The sequence below is a fragment of the Cherax quadricarinatus genome, chromosome 75 (genome assembly GCF_038502225.1).
Source record: "Cherax quadricarinatus isolate ZL_2023a chromosome 75, ASM3850222v1, whole genome shotgun sequence".
Lineage (NCBI taxonomy): Eukaryota > Metazoa > Arthropoda > Malacostraca > Decapoda > Parastacidae > Cherax > Cherax quadricarinatus.
In genome coordinates, this window is record NC_091366.1 from 3,857,073 (window position 1) to 3,880,279 (window position 23,207).

Here is a 23,207-nt window from a genome sequence, read left to right on the forward strand (position 1 = left end):
TGATTTGGATGAAGTCTGTTGGTATGATACTAGTTTTTAAACACGACTTTCGAGCTGTTTAGAAAATCAATTACAATACTGTACATAAAAGAATGAAGATAGCAAGACTTGTGAAAACCAAAATTTTTGCAATGTGTAGGAAAGCAAAGGTCATTAGAGTAAAATGGTAATGAGTGTAGCCAGGAGAAATGTTGAACTGTTTTATAATACTCTTTAAAGTTTCTAGGGTTAGCAACAGCACCAGTATTCTACCTAAGGTCAGTATGTGGTAAAAAAAATTAACACTAATGTCGTAAACAAAATCAATGTCACACATTTTTTCATGAACATCCAAACCAGAAAATGCTTAATTTGAGTGATGGAGAATGGGATGTTAAATTCATTACTTGCAGCAAATATGATTTGGGTATCCATTATTTTCACTTCTAGTGCTGTATTTCATAAGGATCTTATTAAATTTTTTAATGTTAGCTGTACATTTAAAGTTTGAGGAGTGTAAAACTATTTATATGAACATTTAGGAATAATTCATCAGACAACAGATAAGATACTTGCAAACATAAGAAGTGGCTATATTTTTGTCTGCATAAGCTATGTTTGAGTGATAAATGCATACTATGAGACCACTGAGTGAATGTGTCAAGACTGCTGTGGTGTGGTTAATAAATCGAAATAAAATGTAATTGTACAAGTTCTTGTTTTGTCTAATTTGCCTTTAGGATATTGCATTTTAAGGTTCAATACTACTTTCCAGGCAAGAGAAGAGAATAGAATCAGTGTGTTCTGTTTGTGGTTAAATACACGAGTGGGTTTGGACCTGACTAGCTTGTGCTAGAAGATATGATGCTGTGCTTCTTAAGTGGATGTGACCTGACCAGACTAGGTTGGGTCATTGGCTTAAACCAGTAGGACACTTGGACCTGTCTCACATGGCCCAGTAGGTCTGCTGCAGTGTTCCTTTTTTCTTGTGTACTCTCGGTATCGTGTTCTGTTATGGGAAGTTTTTTGTAATTTCCTCAATGGTTGGCAATAATGGGAGGTTATACTAGTTAAGGGCTCTTGATCCTAAGGATTGGAGCTACTCTCCCCATTAATGAAGCCCGATTACATAACATTCCAGGTGGTGTGTGAACCTTGCATATTTAGCCTTTATGAAGACTAGATAATAATAGTCTTCATCATTGCTTTGGCCTGCACTGGCTGGGTAGTCCCACCATAGGTGTGGATTTGTTTTCAAATATTAAAATAATGGGAATTCCCACAACATATGGTTGACCAATGGGAAGTAGGCTTAATTTTATTTATTAACACATCGGCCATTTCCCACCAGGGCAGGATGACCTGAAAAAGAATGAACACAACCATTGTTCATTCCATCACTGTCTTGCCAGAGGCATGTGGAGAGTACAGTTCAAAAACTCCAGCATATTATAACCTCTGTAAAGCTCTAAAGGATGAGAGAAACCTTGACCCAGCTAAGCATTAAAAGTCCCCTTGCACTGGTTACATTTGCCAACTATAGTTTAAAGAAAGAGAAGAAGGGGACTAATTTTTTTAACGTTTCGGTTGTTTCCCACCAAGACAGGGTGACCCAAAAAGAAAGATAAAAAAAAACTTTCCTCATTCAACACCTTTCACCATCACTCATACATAATCGCTGTCTTTGCAGAGGTGCCCAGATATGACCGTTCAGATGTTCCTCCAAACTGCCAATATCCCAAACCCCTCCTGTAAAGTGCAGGCACTTTAATTCCCATTTCCAGGTCTCAAGTCCGGCTAACCGGTTTCTGAATCCCTTCACAAAACATTACCCTGCTCACACTCCAACAGCTCGTCAGGTCCCAAAAACCATTAATCTTCATTCACTCCTATCTAACACACACACACACACACACACACACGCACACGTACGTACGTGCGCGCGCTGGAAGTCCAAGCCCCTTGCCCACAAAACCACCTTTACTCCCTTCCTCCAACCTTTTCGGGGCTGACCCCTCCCCTGCCTTCCTTCCCCTGCAGATTTATACGCTCTCCAAGTCATTCTACTTTGTTCTATTTACTCTAAATGACCAAACCACCTCAACAACCCCTCTTCAGCCCTCTGACTAATACTTTTAATAACCCCACACCACCACCTAATTTCCACACCATGAATTTGCTACATAATATTTACACACATTGCCCTTAGGACATCTCCACTGCCTCTAGCTGCCTTCTCGCTGAAGCATTTACAACCCATGCTTCACAACTAATATACTGAAATAATATACTGATTAAACTTCAGAAATATAAATCAGAATGGCATATTACTTGCTTTGTAATCATGATTTCTATAATATGACCACCTTTGACATAGGCTTTCTATTTGACTTTTTGATAGCAACAGATTTATTGCACAAACTTTATACTTCCTTTAGCACTTGTCACCAAAGTTACTAATCTACCTCTTATACTTTCCTCCTGTGTTAGTCTTTGATCAAGCATGTTAAAAAAACAATCTTAAATTATCGTCACTTTCAATTAAGTGTAATTGGCATATTTTAGCTAAATGAGGAATGTCAAAAAATGCCTCCAACCACCATGGAAGCCAAAATATGAAATAATTTAGATTTTCGCGAACACCTTTAGTATGCCCTAACCTAATGCGTTGTATGACCCTTTTGGGTTTAGCGCTTAGTTATGATTATAGTAATGTTGGTAGAATTACTGATAATACGTTAAGTAAGAGGATACAAGTGAAACTAATGCAATGTTTTCTTGTGGCAGTGGTTTGCTCTCCAGGAGCTTTGTCAAGCCATTACAGCTTGACAAAGTTTTGTAATAATTGTACGTATAATATGAGATCGAATTTGTTATGACAAGTGTTCTAAATGCTCTAAATCGTCGAAATATGCAGTAAAAACACGTTTTTAGCATATTTTTCGATTTTTTCAATATTCAGGTATTTTTAAAAAGTATATGAAATCATGGATTTGATGTTAGAAATTATTTAAGTGTTGTATAATCAGACTGTTTTACTGACTGCTTGAAACTAGGAATTTAACCTCCCATTCCTTGGATTTAACCTTATTCCTTTTCAAATTCCCAGGCAGTATATGACCTCTGGATTTGGCACTCGCTTAAATGATTAGTAACTTTTATTAGTAAATAAAACAACACTGTTAATAATACATAAGATCTATCAGAGGAGGTTCTTGAATGCTGATGGAGGGCTCTTGATTCATGGAATTGCAGCTGTCCTCTTAGGATAAAATGGTTACTATATCTCCCATACCTTGGGTGCCACACAACCCCTATGGATAAAGCAGCAGTGTATGACCCTTGTGGGCTTAGTGCTTAATTTTTATTGTAATAATATGGATAAAACACTTCTCCTTCAACTTTATAATCCTTAAATGAAGTCAAAAGTGACATTTTCCCACCTCAGCAATGGAATATACTTATATAAGAAAAGGATCCCAATGGAAAGAAGTCACTTTGTTTAACTTTCTGGGTTATCCTACGTTCTCTACATATATGCTGCTATGTATGATAATTAATCTATGTAACTATTTGTGTATACCTGAATTAACTTAATTATTTACTTAATTAACTGTAGCTGGATCATTAGCGCACTCGGCTCACACACCGAGGTCCAGAGTTCGAATCCCCGGTACAGCTGGAAAACACTAGGGACATGTTTCCATAAGACATCTGCTGTCCATGTTCACCGATCAGTATAAAATAGGTACCTGGGTGTTAGTGGACTGGTGGGTCGCATCCTGGACAAAACTGACCTTATTTCCAGGAAATGCTCTATATAACAAGCGACTTTCTATACAGTAGTATCCCCTCAAGGAAGGTTCCTTGATGTTGGTGAGGGGCTCTTGATTTAGGGAATTGGATCTGTGCTCCAGTTCCCCGAATTAAGCCTGAATGCCTTCCACATCCCCCCCAGGCGCTGTATAATCCTCCGGGTTTAGCGCTTCCCCCTTGATTATAATAATAATAATAATCCAGTTCCCCAAATTAAACCTGAATGCCTTCCACATCCCCCCCCCAGGCGCTGTATAATCCTCCGGGTTTAGTGCTTCCCCCTTGATTTTAATAATAACAATAATAATATCATACGTAGTGTAAATTACCTAGGATAACCCCCAAAAAAAAGTCTGACAAATTGATTTATGTCCATTGGGGTCCTTGAGCATGAAATAATGACATGCAAACACAATATAGTAAGTTTATTCAGGTATACACAAATACAGTTACATAGATTATCATATATACCAGCATATGTGTAGAGAACCTGGGATAACCCAAAAAAGTCAGACAGAGTGACATATTTCCATTGTTGTCCTTTAACTCATAAATGTTGAACAAGACATAAATTCCATATTGAGTACAATATTGAATAATAGTATTTAGTGTTCTCTTATGAATATAATAACACGTCAAGGTAATTTCTCTATAAAAACGAACTTAGCGCTTCTTTTTTATTATAATAATAATAATATAAAAACGAAAAATTATTGTAGTTAACCATTGAAAAGTTAAATTTTCTATAATGCAATTCTAAATTAGCTCATTCTTAAATTAGTTAATCACACTTATATCCCAATACACAAAACAAAATACTGATTTGTATATTAAAGAATACAATAAAAAGAGAGAAGTATAAAGTTTGAGATTAAAATGAAGAAATAATAAGAACCAAGAAAACAGTTGCTGGTTTGTTGTTGTCTGTTCCTTTACATCAGTGAGAGGAGCCGAGGAGGTCAGTGCTGGGATGTTCTCATATTATGTTTAATATTCCTTTTATTGTGGCTCTCAGGCTGTGTCAAGTATCACCATTGTCAAGTGCGTTAAGTGTACAATTTATGGGTGAGGTTATGGTGTGTGTGAGTGCCATGATGTACCAGATAAATATAGATATTGATGAGGCAAATATCTTGTGTGTACACAACAGGGACATCCACGCTGTGTTGACGTGAATATAATTAAACAAATATAACTTCCCAGGGTGTAAGTCCGGGTTTAGCGCTTAGTATGATTATATTACTATTACAGGAAATAAATCTGCTATAACTTGACTGGGTTATCCTAGGTTTATCCACACTTAAATTGCTATTTACAACCTTATATGGCGGCCAAACAATATAATTTTAATATATGGGAGTTAATTGGGTTTTATATTAAAAATAAATTACTTTATAAGTCAGTTCTGATGTAAGAGTAAACCTGAAAATGAATTAAGTTATTTTGAGGTTTAAACTCTTGTTTTTCATTTAGGCCGCTGTATGACCCTTGTGGGTTTAGTGGTTACTTTTGTTTTTAATAATTTCTTGCTGTATAGCCCTTGTGGGTTAGCGCTTCTTTTTCATTATAATAATAATTTCTTTTATTAAAACTGTCAGCAAATTTTAATATAATCCAAACTATGTCACTGGTTAAATTACCTGGAGAGAGTTCCGGGGGTCAACGCCCCCGCGGCCCGGTCTGTGACCAGGCTTCATGGTGGATCAGGGTCTGATCAAACAGGTTGTTGCTGCTGGCCGCACGCAAGCTGACGTACGAACCACAGCCTGGCTGGTCAGGTACTGATTTTAGGTGCTTTTCAAGTGCCAGCTTGAAGACTGCCAGGGGTCTATTGGTAATCCCCCTTATGTATGCTGGGAGGCAGTTGAACAGTCTTGGGCCCCTGACACTTATTGTGTTGTCTCTGTGTACTCGTGGCGCTGCTGCTTCTCATCGGGGTAATGTTGCATCTCCTGCCGAGTCTTTTGCTTTCATAGGCAGTGGTTTTCGTGTGCAAGTTCGGTACTAATCCCTCCAGGACCTTCCAAGTGTGGTTATATTTTAACAAGTACCAGATTTACAGCCTCAATAACTCACCGATGTTCGCTAAAAACCTGGTGATCTCACTCTACGTATGATAATTGTACTTCTGTGTACCTATACCTAAATCGACTTAATTATTTACACTCCAGAAAAGCCATACCACGGGCGGGGATAGAACCCGCCTGTGGTATGATTTGTTTGCAATCATATAGTTACATTTTTGAGAGGTTACACGGGTTTAGCGCTCCCCCATGATAATTTGTGAGGTTACATGCCAGTTTTCTGCTCACATCAGCCTACAAGGACCCCAGTGGAAATTAGTTGCTTAATCAGACTTTTTTGGGGGTTATCCCAGGTAATTTACTAGTCTTTGTTTGATAATTTACTAGTCTTAGATAATTGTACTCGTGTCTACCTTTACCTTAATAAACTTAATTTTTGAATCATTCTGGTGTTCGGTGAAATCACGCGCTTCTTAACTAACATCGGTCAGTTATCGAGGCACCAAGTTTGGTACTTGTTCGTGTATAACCACAAGTTAACCAGTAACATAATTTAGGTTTAAGTTATGTTAGGTTGATGCTTGCTGACATTTTTAATAAATTTTTATAATGCAGGACCCTGCCTTTAGAAAAATCTTGAATACTTATGATTGATGATGTGGAACATGGATGACATATTAAATTTATTAAGGCACAGGTATACATAGATACAGTTATCACATACAGTAGGACCCCCTTATCCATGGGGGATACGTTCCAAGGACTTGCCGTGGATACTGAAACCACGGATAATAGAAAACCCTATATATACCTATTATAAAGTTTAATTGATAAATTATGCATGATAAGTGGAGAATTAACACTTTAACTGATGTGAAGCACTTCACAGCTTCTCTTTGGCTTTGAAGAACTGCCAGCTTCTCTACTTTGACACTTTGGGGCCATTATTATGCAAAATTAGAGGTATTTTTGGGCCTCAGTAAACCATGGATAGCGGGTTCTACTGCATGGTGTAAATTACCTATGATAACCCACAAAAAAAATAGTGACTTGTTTGCCTATTTTTGTGATCAGTAAATTGTGTGTTAAGTGCACTTTTGATATATAATAGCTAATGGAAGTGTTTTAATAGATTTTTATATAGTAACAAGATTTTTTAATTTTTCAGTTCCATCATGGCTCCAAAAAGAAACAATGTTATACCAAATGGTCATTTCCATAAAGACTGGCAACGTTATGTGCGTACATGGTTCAACCAACCTGCCCGCAAACAGAGACGTCGCAACAAGAGGCAGGCTAAAGCCCGTCGTGTTGCACCACGGCCCCTAGGCAGGATAAGGCCTATAGTCCGGTGCCCAACCTTTAAGTAGGTTCTTATTTTTTAGTATTTTTTTATTATCACACTGGCCGATTCCCACCAAGGCAGGGTGGCCCGAAAAAGAAAAACTTTCACCATCATTCACTCCATCACTGTCTTGCCAGAAGGGTGCTTTACACTACAGTTTTTAAACTGCAACATTAACACCCCTCCTTCAGAGTGCAGGCACTGTACTTCCCATCTCCAGGACTCAAGTTCGGCCTGCCGGTTTCCCTGAACCCCTTCATAAATGTTACTTTGCTCACACTCCAACAGCACGTCAAGTATTAAAAACCGTTTGTCTCCATTCACTATCAAACACGCTTACGCATGCCTGCTGAAAGTCCAAGCCCCTCGCACACAAAACCTCCTTTACCCCCTCCCTCCAACCTTTCCTAGGCTGACCCCTACCCCGCCTTCCTTCCACTACAGACTGATACACTCTTGAAGTCACTCTGTTTCGCTCCATTCTCTCTACATGTCCGAACCACCTCAACAACCCTTCCTCAGCCCTCTGGGCAACAGTTTTGGTAATCCCGCACCTCCTCCTAACTTCCAAACTACGAATTCTCTGCATTATATTCACACCACACATTGCCCTCAGACATGACATCTCCACTGCCTCCAGCCTTCTCCTCGCTGCATCATTCATCACCCATGCTTCACACCCATATAAGAGCGTTGGATCACCTAATCTTTTTGTTATCCTCATAACCTTACTCTTTCCTGTATTCACTTTTAATTTTCTTCTTTTGCACACCCTACCAAATTCATCCACCAATCTCTGCAACTTCTCTTCAGAATCTCCCAAGAGCAGTGTCATCAGCAAAGAGCAACTGTGACAACTCCCACTTTATGTGTGATTCTTTATCTTTTAACTCCACACCTCTTGCCAAGACCCTCGCATTTACTTCTCTTACAACCCCATCTATAAATATATTAAACAACCACGGTGACATCACACATCCTTGTCTAAGGCCTACTTTTACTGGGAAATAATTTCCCTCTTTCCTACATACTCTAACTTGAGCTCACTATCCTCGTAAAAACTCTTCACTGCTTTCAGTAACCTACCTCCTACACCATACACCTGCAACATCTGCCACATTGCCCCCCTATCCACCCTGTCATACACCTTTTCCAAATCCATAAATGCCACAGAGACCTCTTTAGCCTTATCTAAATACTGTTCACTTATATGTTTCACTGTAAACACCTGGTCCACACACCCCCTACCTTTCCTGAAGCCTCCTTGTTCATCTGCTATCCTATTCTCCGTCGTACTCTTAATTCTTTCAATAATAACTCTACCATACACTTTACCAGGTATACTCAACAGACTTATCCCCCTATAATTTTTGCACTCTTTTGTCCCCTTTGCCTTTATACAAAGGAACTATGCATGCTCTCTGCCAATCCCTAGGTACCTTACCCTCTTCCATACATTTATTAAATAATTGCACCAACCACTCCAAAACTATATCCCCACCTGCTTTTAACATTTCTATCTTTATCCCATCAATCCTGGCTGCCTTACCCCCTTTCATTTTACCTACTGCCTCACAAACTTCCCTCACACTCACAACTGGCTCTTCCTCACTCCTACAAGATGTTATTCCTCCTTGCTCTATACACGAAATCACAGCTTCCCTATCTTCATCAACATTTAACAATTCCTCAGAATATTCCCTCCATCTTCCCAATACCTCTAACTCTCCATTTAATAACTCTCCTCTCCTATTTTTAACTGACAAATCCATTTGTTCTCTAGGCTTCGTTAACTTGTTAATCTCACTCCAAAACTTTTTCTTATTTTCAACAAAATTTGTTGATAACATCTCACCCACTCTCTCATTTGCTCTCTTTTTACATTGCTTCACCACTCTCTTAACCTCTCTCTTTTTCTCCATATACTCTTCCCTCCTTGCATCACTTCTACTTTGTAAAAACTTCTCATATGTGTGTGTGGGAAACAAGCAGGTTGCAACACTTGGGTTGGAAACAGTAAATGTATAAAAGGCATTCAGCATGAAGTTATAAATAAAGACAATAGATCAGGTCAGCAAACAAAGGGGGACAGCAGAGGGCAGCAAGGGACTAGCTCCTTTAAGGTTTACTATACTAATAGCAGGAGTGTAAGAAATAAGATAGATGAGCTAAGATTAATTGCAAGTGCAGGAAACATAGATATTATTGCTATAACAGAGACCTGGCTCAATCTGAAAGATAGAGAGATGCCCTCTGAATGTCACATACAAGGCTATAAATTATTCCACACTGACAGGGTCAACAGGAAAGGTGGTGGAGTAGCGATGCATGTCAGAGACAATTTAAATTGTTGTGTTAGACAAGATATTAAACTAGAAGCGTCAGCCACTGAATCTGTTTGGTTACAGCTTCTCGAGGGCCGAGAAAAACTAATTTTGGGTGTGATTTACAGGGCCCCAAATCTTGATAGGGAGTGCAGTAAACTTCTATGGGACGAAATTCGTAAGGCATCTACATACGAAAATGTTGTGCTAATGGGAGATTTCAACTATAGACAGATTGACTGGAGCAATTTGACAGGAAATTTAGAGTCAGGTGACTTTCTTGATACGATCCAGGATTGTTTTTTAAAACAGTTTGTGACAGAGCCTACTAGGGGAAATAACCTCCTTGACTTGGTTCTTGCCAGTAGGGAAACACTAATTAATAATCTTGAGGTTAATGATGAGCTTGGGGAAAGTGATCACAAATCACTCAGTTTTAATATATCATGGAATTCCCCTAAAAATGGCAATCAAGTCTCCGTCCCTGACTTTCGCTTGGCTGATTTCATAGGACTGAAAAATTACTTAGGTGGGCTGAACTGGAATGACCTGACTAAGGGTCAGGTAGGTGGTGATGGTTGCCGATATGATGCTTTCCAGGGCATAGTTCTAGCTGCTCAGTCAAATTATGTTCCAAATAGGGAAATCAGATCAAACAAAAATGATCCTAAATGGATGAACAATAGATTAAAATATCTGATTGGTCAAAAGAGAGGCATATATAGGCAAATCAAAAGAGGAGAGGGGCAATTGAGAAATCGATATATTCAGTTAAAGAGAGAAATAAAAAAGGGAATTAGAAAAGCAAAAAGAGATTATGAGGTTAAAGTTGCAAGAGAATCGAAGACTAACCCAAAAGGATTCTTTCAGGTATACAGAAGTAAGATCAGGGACAAGATAGGCCCACTCAAAAATTCCTCGGGTCAGCTCACTGACAGTGATAAGGAAATGTGTAGAATTTTTAACACATACTTCCTCTCAGTTTTTACACAGGAGGATACCAGCGATATTCCAGTAATGATAAATTATGTAGAACAGGACGATAATAAACTGTGCACTATTAGGGTCACAAGTGTCATGGTCCTTAGGCAAATAGATAAATTAAAACCTAACAAATCCCCAGGCCCTGATGAACTGTATGCAAGGGTTCTAAAGGAATGTAAAGAGGAGCGTAGCACACCTTTGGCTAATCTTTTCAACATATCACTACAAACTGGCATGGTGCCAGATAAGTGGAAAATGGCAAATGTGATACCTATTTTCAAAACAGGTGACAGGTCCTTAGCTTCGAACTATAGACCAATAAGCCTAACCTCCATAGTGGGAAAATTTATGGAATCAATAATTGCCGAGGCAGTTCGTAGCCACCTTGAAAAGCATAAATTAATCAACGAATCTCAGCATGGTTTTACAAAGGGGCGTTCCTGCCTTACGAATTTATTAACTTTTTTCACTAAGGTATTTGAGGAGGTAGATCATGGTAATGAATATGATATTGTGTATATGGACTTCAGTAAGGCTTTTGACAGGGTCCCACATCAGAGACTATTGAGGAAAATTAAAGCACATGGAATAGGAGGAGAAATTTTTTCCTGGATAGAGGCATGGTTGACAAATAGGCAGCAGAGAGTTTGCATAAATGGGGAGAAATCAGATTGGGGAAGCGTCATGAGCGGTGTTCCACAGGGGTCAGTGTTGGGCCCCCTGCTGTTCACAATCTACATAAACGACATAGATGAGGGCATAAAGAGCGACATCGGCAAGTTTGCCGATGACACCAAAATAGGCCGTCGAATTCATTCTGACGAGGACATTCGAGCACTCCAGGAAGATTTGAATAGACTGATGCAGTGGTCGGAGAAGTGGCAGATGCAGTTTAATATAGACAAATGCAAAGTTCTAAATGTTGGACAGGACAATAACCATGCCACATATAAACTAAATAATGTAGATCTTAATATTACGGATTGCGAAAAAGATTTAGGAGTTCTGGTTAGCAGTAATCTGAAACCAAGACAACAGTGCATAAGTGTTCGCAATAAAGCTAATAGAATCCTTGGCTTCATATCAAGAAGCATAAATAATAGGAGTCCTCAGGTTGTTCTTCAACTCTATACATCCTTGGTTAGGCCTCATTTAGATTATGCTGCACAGTTTTGGTCACCGTATTACAGAATGGATATAAATTCTCTGGAAAATGTACAAAGGAGGATGACAAAGTTGATCCCATGTATCAGAAACCTTCCCTATGAGGATAGACTAAGGGCCCTGAATCTGCACTCTCTAGAAAGACGTAGAATTAGGGGGGATATGATTGAGGTGTATAAATGGAAGACAGGAATAAATAAAGGGGATGTAAATAGTGTTCTGAAAATATCTAGCCTAGACAGGACTCGCAGCAATGGTTTTAAGTTGGAAAAATTCAGATTCAGGAAGGATATAGGAAAGTACTGGTTTGGTAATAGAGTTGTGGATGAGTGGAACAAACTCCCAAGTACCGTTATAGAGGCCAGAACGTTGTGTAGCTTTAAAAATAGGTTGGATAAATACATGAGTAGATGTGGGTGGGTGTGAGTTAGACCTGATAGCTTGTGCTACCAGGTCGGTTGCCGTGTTCCTCCCTTAAGTCAATGTGACCTGACCTGACTAGGTTGGGTGCATTGGCTTAAGCCGGTAGGAGACTTGGACCTGCCTCGCATGGGCCAGTAGGCCTTCTGCAGTGTTCCTTCGTTCTTATGTTTACATCATCATTCCACCAATCGCTCCTCTTCCCTCCCGCACCCACTTTCCTGTAACCACAAACTTCTGCTGAACACTCTAACACTACATTTTTAAACCTACCCCATACCTCTTCGACCCCATTGCCTATGCTCTCATTAGCCCATCTATCCTCCAATAGCTGTTTATATCTTAACCTAACTGCCTCCTCTTTTAGTTATAAACCTTCACCTTTCTCTTCCCTGATGCTTCTATTCTCCTTGTATCCCATCTACCTTTTACTCTCAGTGTTGCTACAACTAGAAAGTGATCTGATATATCTGTGGCCCCTCTATAAACATGTACATCCTGAAGTCTACTCAACAGTCTTTTATCTACCAATACATAATCCAACAAACTACTGTCATTTTGCCCTACATCATATCTTGTATACTTATTTATCCTCTTTTTCTTAAAATATGTATTACCTATAACTAAACCCCTTTCTATACAAAGTTCAATCAAAGAGCTCCCATTATCATTTACACCTGGCACCCCAAACTTACCTACCACACCCTCTCTAAAAGTTTCTCCTACTTTAGCATTCAGGTCCCCTACCACAATTACTCTCTCACTTGGTTCAAAGGCTCCTATACATTCACTTAACATCTCCCAAAATCTCTCTCTCCTCTACATTCCTCTCTTCTCTAGGTGCATACACGCTTATTATGACCCACTTTTCGCATCCAACCTTTACTTTAATCCACATAATTCTTGAATTTACACATTCATATTCTCTTTTCTCCTTCCATAACTGATCCTTCAACATTACTGCTACCCCTTCCTTTGCTCTAACACTCTCAGATACTCCAGATTTAATCCTATTTATTTCCCCCCACCGAAACTCCCCTACCCCCTTCAGCTTTGTTTCACTTAGGGCCAGGACATCCAACTTCTTTTCATTCATAACATCAGCAATCTTCTGTTTCTTGTCATCCGCACTACATCCACGCACATTCAAGCATCCCAGTTTTATAAAGTTTTTCTTCTCTTTTTTAGTAAATGTCTACAGGAGAAGGGGTTACTAGCCCATTGCTCCCCACATTTTAGTCGCCTCATACGCACGCATGGCTTACGGGGGAAAGATTCTTTTTCGCTTCCCCATGGACAATAGAAGAAATAAAGAAGAACAAGAGCTATTTAGAAAAAGGAGAAAACCCTAGATGTATGTATATATATATGCATGTGCATGTCTGTGAAGTGTGACCAAAGTGTAAGTAGGAGTAGCAAGATATCCCTGTTATCTATCGTGTTTATGAGACAAAAAGAAACCAGCAATCCTACCATCATGCAAAACAGTTACAGGTTTCTGTTTCACAGTCATCTGGCAGGACGGTAGTACTTCCCTGGGTGGTTGCTGTCTACCAACCTACTACCTACTGTTCAGTATATTTTTTATTTCGCTGCACCTGCTGTGGGCTATTGTTTACTTTTGATGAAACAAAAATATTAAATATTGTAGAATTTTTCAAAATTGCTAAAATCTTGCCACACTTGTCTCTCACTAAGGTAGGGCAGCCCATAACAAGAAGCATTCATAATCATTCTTTAAGTAGCTGTCTTGCAATAAAGAGTTCAAGCATTACAATTCAAATTACCCTTCAAACTACAGCATCCCCACCCTTGCTTCATTATTATTATAATCAAAAAGAAGCGCTAAGCCACAAGGGCTATACAGCTCCCTTGCTTCAGAATGCACGAATTGTACTTCATACCTCGAGGACTCTTATGGATTTGTATTTTGCCTCCCCATATCCACCATCAGATATACCCCCTTTTTTTCTAAATATTGTACTGTACTTAAATATTTTAAGTTTCAATTTTCTCTATTTGAATCGGTGGCAGCTTCAGTCGAATATGCTTATTTTGTGCATTTCTTTAAGGTTTTTAGTTTACTGTAGGGTAGAGATTTAATATAATGGATCATACTGTACTTTGAAGCTTTTTTTCATACCTAGTTAGCATGTCAATTTACATATATTTACAGTTATCACATTTGCACTATAAAATAAGAAATAAAGTAGTATATATATATATATATATTTTATTTATTTATTATCACACTGGCCTATTCCCACCAAGGCAGGGTGGCCCGAAAAAGAAAACCTTTCACCATCATTCACTCCATCACTGTCTTGCCAGAAGGGTGCTTTACACTACAGTTTTTAAACTGCAACATTAACACCCCTCCTTCAGAGTGCAGGCACTGTACTTCCCATCTCCAGGACTCAAGTCCGGTCTGCCGGTTTCCCTGAACGCCTTCATAAATGTTACTTTGCTCACACTCCAACAGCACGTCAAGTATTAAAAACCATTTGTCTCCATTCACTCCTATCAAACACGCTCACACATACCTGCTGGAAGTCCAAGCCCCTCACACACAAAACCTCCTTTACCCCCTCTCTCCAACCTTTCCTAGGCCGACCCCTACCCCGCCTTCCTTCCACTACAGACTGATACACTCTTGAAGTCATTCTGTTTCACTCCATTCTCTCTACATGTCCGAACCACCTCAACAACCCTTCCTCAGCCCTCTGGACAACAGTTTTGGTAATCCCGCACCTCCTCCTAACTTCCAAACTATGAATTCTCTGCATTATATTCACACCACACATTGCCCTCAGACATGACATCTCCACTGCCTCCAGCCTTCTCCTCGCTGCAACATTCATCACCCATGCTTCACACCCATATAAGAGCGTTGGTAAAACTATACTCTCATACATTCCCCTCTTTGCCTCCAAGGACAAAGTTCTTTGTCTCCACAGACTCCTAAGTGCACCACTCACTCTTTTTCCCTCATCAATTCTATGATTCACCTCATCTTTCATAGACCCATCCGCTGAAACGTCCACTCCCAAATATCTGAATACATTCACCTCCTCCATACTCTCTCCCTCCAATCTGATATTCAATCTTTCATCACCTAATCTTTTTGTTATCCTCATAACCTTACTCTTTCCTCTATTCACCTTTAATTTTCTTCTTTTGCACACCCTACCAAATTCATCCACCAATCTCTGCAACTTCTCTTCAGAATCTCCCAAGAGCACAGTGTCATCAGCAAAGAGCAGCTGTGACAACTCCCACTTTGTGTGTGATTCTTTATCTTTTAACTCCACATCTCTTGGCAAGACCCTCGCATTTACTTCTCTTACAACCCCATCTATAAATATATTAAACATCCACGGTGACATCACACATCCTTGTCTAAGGCCTACTTTTACTGGGAAATAATTTCCCTCTTTTCTACATATTCTAACTTGAGCCTCACTATCCTCGTAAAAACTCTTCACTGCTTTCAGTAACCTACCTCCTACACCATACACATGCAACATTTGCCAAATTGCCCCCCTATCCACCCTGTCATACGCCTTTTCCAAATCCATAAATGCCACAAAGACCTCTTTAGCCTTATCTAAATACTGTTCACTTATATGTTTCACTGTAAACACCTGGTCCACACACCCCCTACCTTTCCTAAAGCCTCCTTGTTCATCTGCTATCCTATTCTCCGTCTTACTCTTAATTCTTTCAATAATAACTCTACCATACACTTTACCAGGTATACTCAGCAGACTTATCCCCCTATAACTTTTGCACTCTCTTTTATCCCCTTTGCCTTTATACAAAGGAACTATGCATGCTCTCTGCCAATCCCTAGGTACCTTACCCTCTTCCATACATTTATTAAATAATTGCACCAACCACTCCAAAACTATATCCCCATCTGCTTTTAACATTACTATCTTTATCCCATCAATCCCGGCTGCCTTACCCCCTTTCATTTTACCTACTGCCTCACGAACTTCCCCCACACTCACAACTGGCTCTTCCTCACTCCTACAAGATGTTATTCCTCCTTGTCCTATACACGAAATCACAGCTTCCCTATCTTCATCAACATTTAACAATTCCTCAAAATATTCCCTCCATCTTCCCAATACCTCTAACTCTCCATTTAATAACTCTCCTCTCCTATTTTTAACTGACAAATCCATTTGTTCTCTAGGCTTTCTTAACTTGTTAATCTCACTCCAAAACTTTTTCTTATTTTCAACAAAATTTGTTGATAACATCTCACCCACTCTCTCATTTGCTCTCTTTTTACATTGCTTCACCACTCTCTTAACCTCTCTCTTTTTCTCCATATACTCTTCCCTCCTTGCATCACTTCTACTTTGTAAAAACTTCTCATATGCTAACTTTTTCTCCCTTACTACTCTCTTTACATCATCATTCCACCAATCGCTCCTCTTCCCTCCCACACCCACTTTCCTGTAACCACAAACTTCTGCTGAACACTCTAACACTACATTTTTAAACCTACCCCATACCTCTTCGACCCCATTGCCTATGCTCTCATTAGCCCATCTATCCTCCAATAGCTGTTTATATCTTACCCTAACTGCCTCCTCTTTTAGTTTATAAACCTTCACCTCTCTCTTCCCTGATGCTTCTATTCTCCTTGTATCCCATCTACCTTTTACTCTCAGTGCAGCTACAACTAGAAAGTGATCTGATATATCTGTGGCCCCTCTATAAACATGTACATCCTGAAGTCTACTCAACAGTCTTTTATCTACCAATACATAATCCAACAAACTACTGTCATTTCGCCCTACATCATATCTTGTATACTTATTTATCCTCTTTTTCTTAAAATATGTATTACCTATAACTAAACCCCTTTCTATACAAAGTTCAATCAAAGGGCTCCCATTATCATTTACACCTGGCACCCCAAACTTACCTACCACACCCTCTCTAAAAGTTTCTCCTACTTTAGCATTCAGGTCCCCTACCACAATTACTCTCTCACTTGGTTCAAAGGCTCCTATACATTCACTTAACATCTCCCAAAATCTCTCTCTCTCCTCTGCATTCCTCTCTTCTCCAGGTGCATACACGCTTATTATGACCCACTTCTCGCATCCAACCTTTACTTTAATCCACATAATTCTTGAATTTACACATTCATATTCTCTTTTCTCCTTCCATAACTGATCATTTAACATTACTGCTACCCCTTCCTTTGCTCTAACTCTCTCAGATACTCCAGATTTAATCCCATTTATTTCCCCCCACTGAAACTCTCTTACCCCCTTCAGCTTTGTTTCGCTTAGGGCCAGGACATCCAACTTCTTTTCATTCATAACATCAGCAATCATCTGTTTCTTGTCATCCGCACTATATCCACGCACATTTAAGCATCCCAGTTTTATTAAGTTTTTCTTCTTCTCTTTTTTAGTAAGTGTCTACAGGAGAAGGGGTTACTAGCCCATTGCTCCCGGCATTTTAGTCGCCTCATACGACACGCATGGCTTACGGAGGAAAGATTCTTTTCCACTTCCCCATGGACAATAGAAGAAATAAAGAAGAACAAGAGCTATTTAGAAAAAGGAGAAAAACCTAGATGTATGTATATATATATGCATGTGTGTGTCTGTGAAGTGTGACCAAAGTGTAAGTAGGAGTAGCAAGATATCCCTGTTATCTAGCATGTTTATGAGACAGAAAAAGAAACCAGCAATCCTACCATCATGCAAAACAGTTACAGGTTTCTGTTTCACAGTCATCTGGCAGGATGGTAGTACTTCCCTGGGTGGTTGCTGTCTACCAACCTACTACCTATATACCTGTATATAGGTGGGAGACGGCCGACTTGTTGAAAAAAAAAAAAAAAAAAAAATATATACAGTGGACCCCCGCATAGCGAACGCCTTGCATAGCGAACAATCCGCATAGCGGACGCTTTGTTCGCTAAAATTTTGCCCCGCATAGTGGACAAAAACCCGCTCAGCGGCCTTCGTCCGAGACGCGTCCAATGTGCGCCCTCAGCCAGCCTCACATGTGCCGCCCGTGCCATTGTTTACCAGCCAGCCTCCGCGGTAACATTCAAGCATACACTCGGAATATTTCGTATTATTACAGTGTTTTCGGTGCTGTTTCTGGAAAATAAGTGACCATGGGCCCCAAGAAAGCTTCTAGTGCCAACCCTACACCAGCCCTCTTGCACGGATTAAGTTCGCTATGCGGGGGTCCACTGTATATATATATATATATATATATATATATATATATATATATATATATATATATATATATATATATATATATATATATATATATTTTTTTTTTTTTTTTTTTAAAATGTCTTTCGTCTACCACCGAGGCAGGGTGACCCAAAAAAAAAAAAGAAAGAAAATCCCCAAAAAGAAAATACTTTCATCATCATTCAACACTTTCACGACACTCACACATTATCACTGCTTTTGCAGAGGTGCTCAGAATATAACAGTTTAGAAGCATATACGTATAGAGATACACAACATATCCCTCCAAACTGCCAATATCCCAAACCCCTCCTTTAAAGTGCAGGCATATATATTTATATATATTTATATTTATATATATTTATATATATATATATATATATATATATATATATATATATATATATATATATATATATATATATATATATATATATATAATATATATATATATATATATATATATATATATATATATATATATATATATATATATATATATATATATATATATATATATATATATATATATATATATATATATATATATATATATATATATATATATATATATATATATATATATATATATATATATATATATATATATATATATATAAAATAGATGGACGAAATTGAGGATACATGCTATTATGCTCATAGCTCTCAAATCATGTAATTGCTTTATGCATGTTTCTTGAAATAAAAATTTCTGGGATAACCCTACATCCTGTAGATGATTGATTAATGCCAGTGAAGGTCTCCTGATCCAAGGAACTGGACTTGTCCTCCTCTTCCTTGAATCTGACTAGCTTCCATGCAGTATATGACTCTCTGTGAGCTTAGTATTTTCTCTAATTAAATTAGATGATTAAATTTTGAGGTTCTTAATATATGTACTTGTCTCTACAAATCCATGGGTTTTGTTATTTGCAGATTTCAGCTGTCCAATGTTTTTCTTGATGAGCAACCTGTTATATAATTTATTTAAGTCTTGTTGCTCTTAATATTTTGTTCACATTATACTCAATGGAGATATATTGGAGGTAGGTTTTGTATGCTAGTGGCTTGAACATCCAATAGGCTTGTGTGTGTAGGCAAGTGATTTTTATAATTTGACATGCTGTTAGAGTGAAAGTAGGGTAACATTTATGAAGAGATTCAAGGAAACTGATTATCCTGGCTCGAGTCCTGAATGTGGGAAGTACAGTACTTGCACCCTGAAGGATAAGTGTAGATGTTGCTAGAGTGAAAGCAGGGTAACATGAATAGATTCATGGAAACTGATTAGCCCGGCTTGAGTCCTGGAGGTGGGAAGTACAGTACTTGCACTCTGAAGGAGCAGTGTAGATGTAGCAGTTTGGAAGATCACCCAAACTATAAGTCGGTGCACTTTGGACAAGACGGTGAGTGAATGAGGGTGAATGTATTTTCCTCTTTGTTGGGTTACCCTGCCTCTGTGGGGGAACAACTGATATGTTGAAAAGAAATAGAAAGGTATTACAGAGAGAGATGGTCTCTGACTCAACAAAAGTAATTTTTTCTTTTTAACATGCCATGGGTGTGAAGCATGGGTGATGAATGTTGCAGCGAGGAGAAGGCTGGAGGCAGTGGAGATGTCATGTCTGAGGGCAATGCGTGGTGTGAATATAATGCAGAGAATTCGTAGTTTGGAAGTTAGGAGGAGGTGCGGGATTACCAAAACTGTTGTCCAGAGGGCTGAGGAAGGGTTGTTGAGGTGGTTCGGACATGTAGAGAGAATGGAGCGAAACAGAGTGACTTCAAGAGTGTATCAGTCTGTAGTGGAAGGAAGGCAGGGTAGGGGTCGGCCTAGGAAAGGTTGGAGGGAGGGGTTAAAGGAGGTTTTGTGTGCGAGGGGCTTGGACTTCCAGCAGGCATGCATGAGCGTGTTTAATAGGAGTAAATGGAGACAAGTGGTTTTTAATACTTGACATGCTGTTGGAGTGTGAGCAAAGTAACATTTATGAAGGGGTTCAGGGAAACCGGCAGGCCGGACTTGAGTCCTGGAGATGGGAAGTACAGTGCCTGCACTCTGAAGGAGGGGTGTTAATGTTGCAGTTTAAAAACTAGTGTAAAGCACCCTTCTGGCAAGACAGTGATGGAGTGAATGATGGTGAAAGTTTTTCTTTTTTGGGCCACCCTGCCTTGGTGGGAATCAACCAGTGTGATAATAAAAAAAAAAATAAAAAAACATGCCAGCCATCTCCCATCAAGGTAGGGTGACCCGAAAAAGAAACTCTTGCACCAGTACTACAGCTCAGATGCACTTCCAAACTGCAAATATTCCCACCGTTCTGAGTGCAGGCAGGCATTATATTTCCCATCTTCAGAACTTGAGTCTGGCTAATCAGTTTTCCTGAATCCCTTCATAAATGTTATTTTGTGCACATTCCAACAGCATGTCAATGAAATACATTCACCATAAATCACAGTCACATTTTTTTTCCATATGCACTGCGTGGGGCAGGTTTTTTTTAATACAATGGACACTTACTGCATAGACCCAGTCTCTCATATCTGGGCCTCAGATTTACCGCTTATAGCTCATTTGAGTGCGCTAAGCTCACTATGAATTTCTATGGCACCAACCCCAAAAGGGTTAAAGAATATTAATATAAAACTTGACAGTTAAGTGTACCGTACTTTCTAATCACACCAGGAGAGTGTCATCGTACAAAGTTAATTGTAAGTTCTTGGTATTTCTCTTGTAAAATGTAATGTTAGCTGTGTTTTTTTGTTTTTGTTTTTTAAATTCTTCAGTTTTGTTTTCTATAAAAACTGCAGTTTTGCAATTTTTAGTGTATTTTTTAGTATGAATGCAGTTTAAGTTGTGTGATTTCTAGTAACTAGTACTAAACTTCAGGCTGCAGGATTTGGGAAGAGGTATGCTCATACCATTGGCATCTCTGTGGACTATCGCCGTACAAACAAATCCATGGAGTCGTTGCAGTTGAATGTTCAGCGCCTTAAGGAATATAAGAGCAAACTCATTCTCTTCCCCTTGAAGGCCAACAAACCTAAGAAGACAGATTCTACTGTAAGTTTTTAATATGCTGTAGTGCAATTACATCTTCTGCTTATAAAAACCCAATTATTGGTGAATATCCAGCCAGAGGGGGGATGTATACTTTCCTATAACAGTATTGTCTATGGTAGTGACTAGATCCTGTGGGTGGATTGGCTTCAGATTTATTCAGGCTCCTGGATTGTAAGTGGGCAGCTTTGCTATTACTGAGTGAGTTGAGTTGATAAAAAATTGAGTAATATATATTTAAAAACAAAACTTGAAATCCATCAAAGGTAAAGTATAATTTGACAGGTATATGTTGCAATTGCTTCTTACATCTAGTATGGATCATATATGTACAGGTGTGCATGTATACACATCAGATTGCTTAATTCTTATCCTTTTAGTGTTTTTTTTTTTTTCTCAAGTTCAGTGAGGAGTTGGTTAGAATCCTTTTCCTCATCCCCATTCACTTTTTTGCTCTGTTCTTTATGGAGAACAATTTTTTTTTAACAAGTCAGCCATCTTCCACTGAGGCAGGGTGACCCAAAAAAGAAAAAATCCCCAAAAAGAAAATGCTTTCATCATCATTCAACACTTTCACTTCATTCACACATTATCACTGTTTTTGCAGAGGTGCTCAGACCAAAACAGCTTAGAAGCATATACCTAAAAAGATACACAACATATCCCTCCAAACTTATGTAGGCTAATTGATTATGCATACAATATTTGTATAAACAGTTATGAGTGGTTACCATTTAAATTTGTGAACATTTAAAATTTAATTTGTACTGTTGCATTAAGATATTTTTTTTTTTTTAACAGCCTCAGGAGTTGACTTTGGCCCAGCAGCTGGTGGGAGATGTTATGCCCTTCAAACTGAAATCCAGGAAAGATACGGCAAGGAAAGTGACCAAGAAATCAAAGAAATACAGCTGCTTTGATGCACTCCGAAGGGTAAGGCTTAATTTTTTTGGGGGGGAGGGGAGTAATCAGCCAGTTAATAAATTTATCTTAGTATTTCAGGTGCATTTGTTATAAATTGCCATTGTTAGACGAGTTAAGATTAGAAATCTTTTGGCTTTATGCTTTTTTCCACATTTTAGGAAGATTTGTTGTATAGCAGTGCAGATTTTGAGAATACCACCTGTTTATATTTAGTGCCTACCAGGTCAACTCTCCCAGTTCATCAGCTCCAGAAAAAAAGTGTTGGAATCTTGAGGTAATTTTTTTTTTCTTTCTTTCTTTTCTGCAGGAACGTTCTAATGCTCGTAACTGGGGTATGCGTGCTAAGAAGGCAAAGGAGGCAGCAGAAGATGCAGCTGTCACTGGCAAAAAGTAAAATGTATATAAATAAAAAAAGTGAAGGAAGTCATAGTTTTACTAAACCTTTCTTTTCTTGATTTTATAAACATTCTTCAATTCATTAAAATTTTCAGGTGTTAGGGAAGGAGTTTAATTAAAATTACTATTACATTATTTAAAATACAGTACATGTTTTGGTTGCAAAGGTACATAGATATATATACATATGTATTGCCATATTGCTCAGACAGTTATTCTCATTTGGTTAAACAATACTTCAAATTGTATTTTCATTCATGTGGATTGGTTTTATGTGCATGTAGCTAGCAGAATATTTTTATTAAGTGAGCCCTGCATTGAAGGATTTGTACATGTTTAGTTTTTTAATATACTGTACTTATAGGTTCATTGGCAATTAGTTCCTGAGTTTTCAGCAGAAGCTTTGAAGCTCTGTGCAAAACAATTTGACCCCTGTGATTATTGTTAAAGCTGGTTCACCATATGGTGAGCATCTTTAGCTGCACATTCTGCAAGTCCCACGTAAGTTTAAATCCCTCTTAACTTGACTGA

The 23,207-nt window shown here is 38.6% G+C and overlaps 1 protein-coding gene across 1 annotated transcript; it reads left to right on the forward strand.

The window, feature by feature from the left end:
* Positions 1-4,628: 4,628 nt before the first annotated feature.
* Positions 4,629-22,703, forward strand: RpL13 (ribosomal protein L13). The gene is given in 7 exon segments (XM_070100928.1): positions 4,629-4,753; positions 6,988-7,189; positions 11,229-11,251; positions 11,839-11,843; positions 21,166-21,359; positions 22,158-22,289; positions 22,588-22,703. Coding segments are annotated over 6 exon segments (636 nt in total). The 5' UTR covers positions 4,629-4,753; positions 6,988-6,994; the 3' UTR covers positions 22,675-22,703.
* Positions 22,704-23,207: the final 504 nt, after the last annotated feature.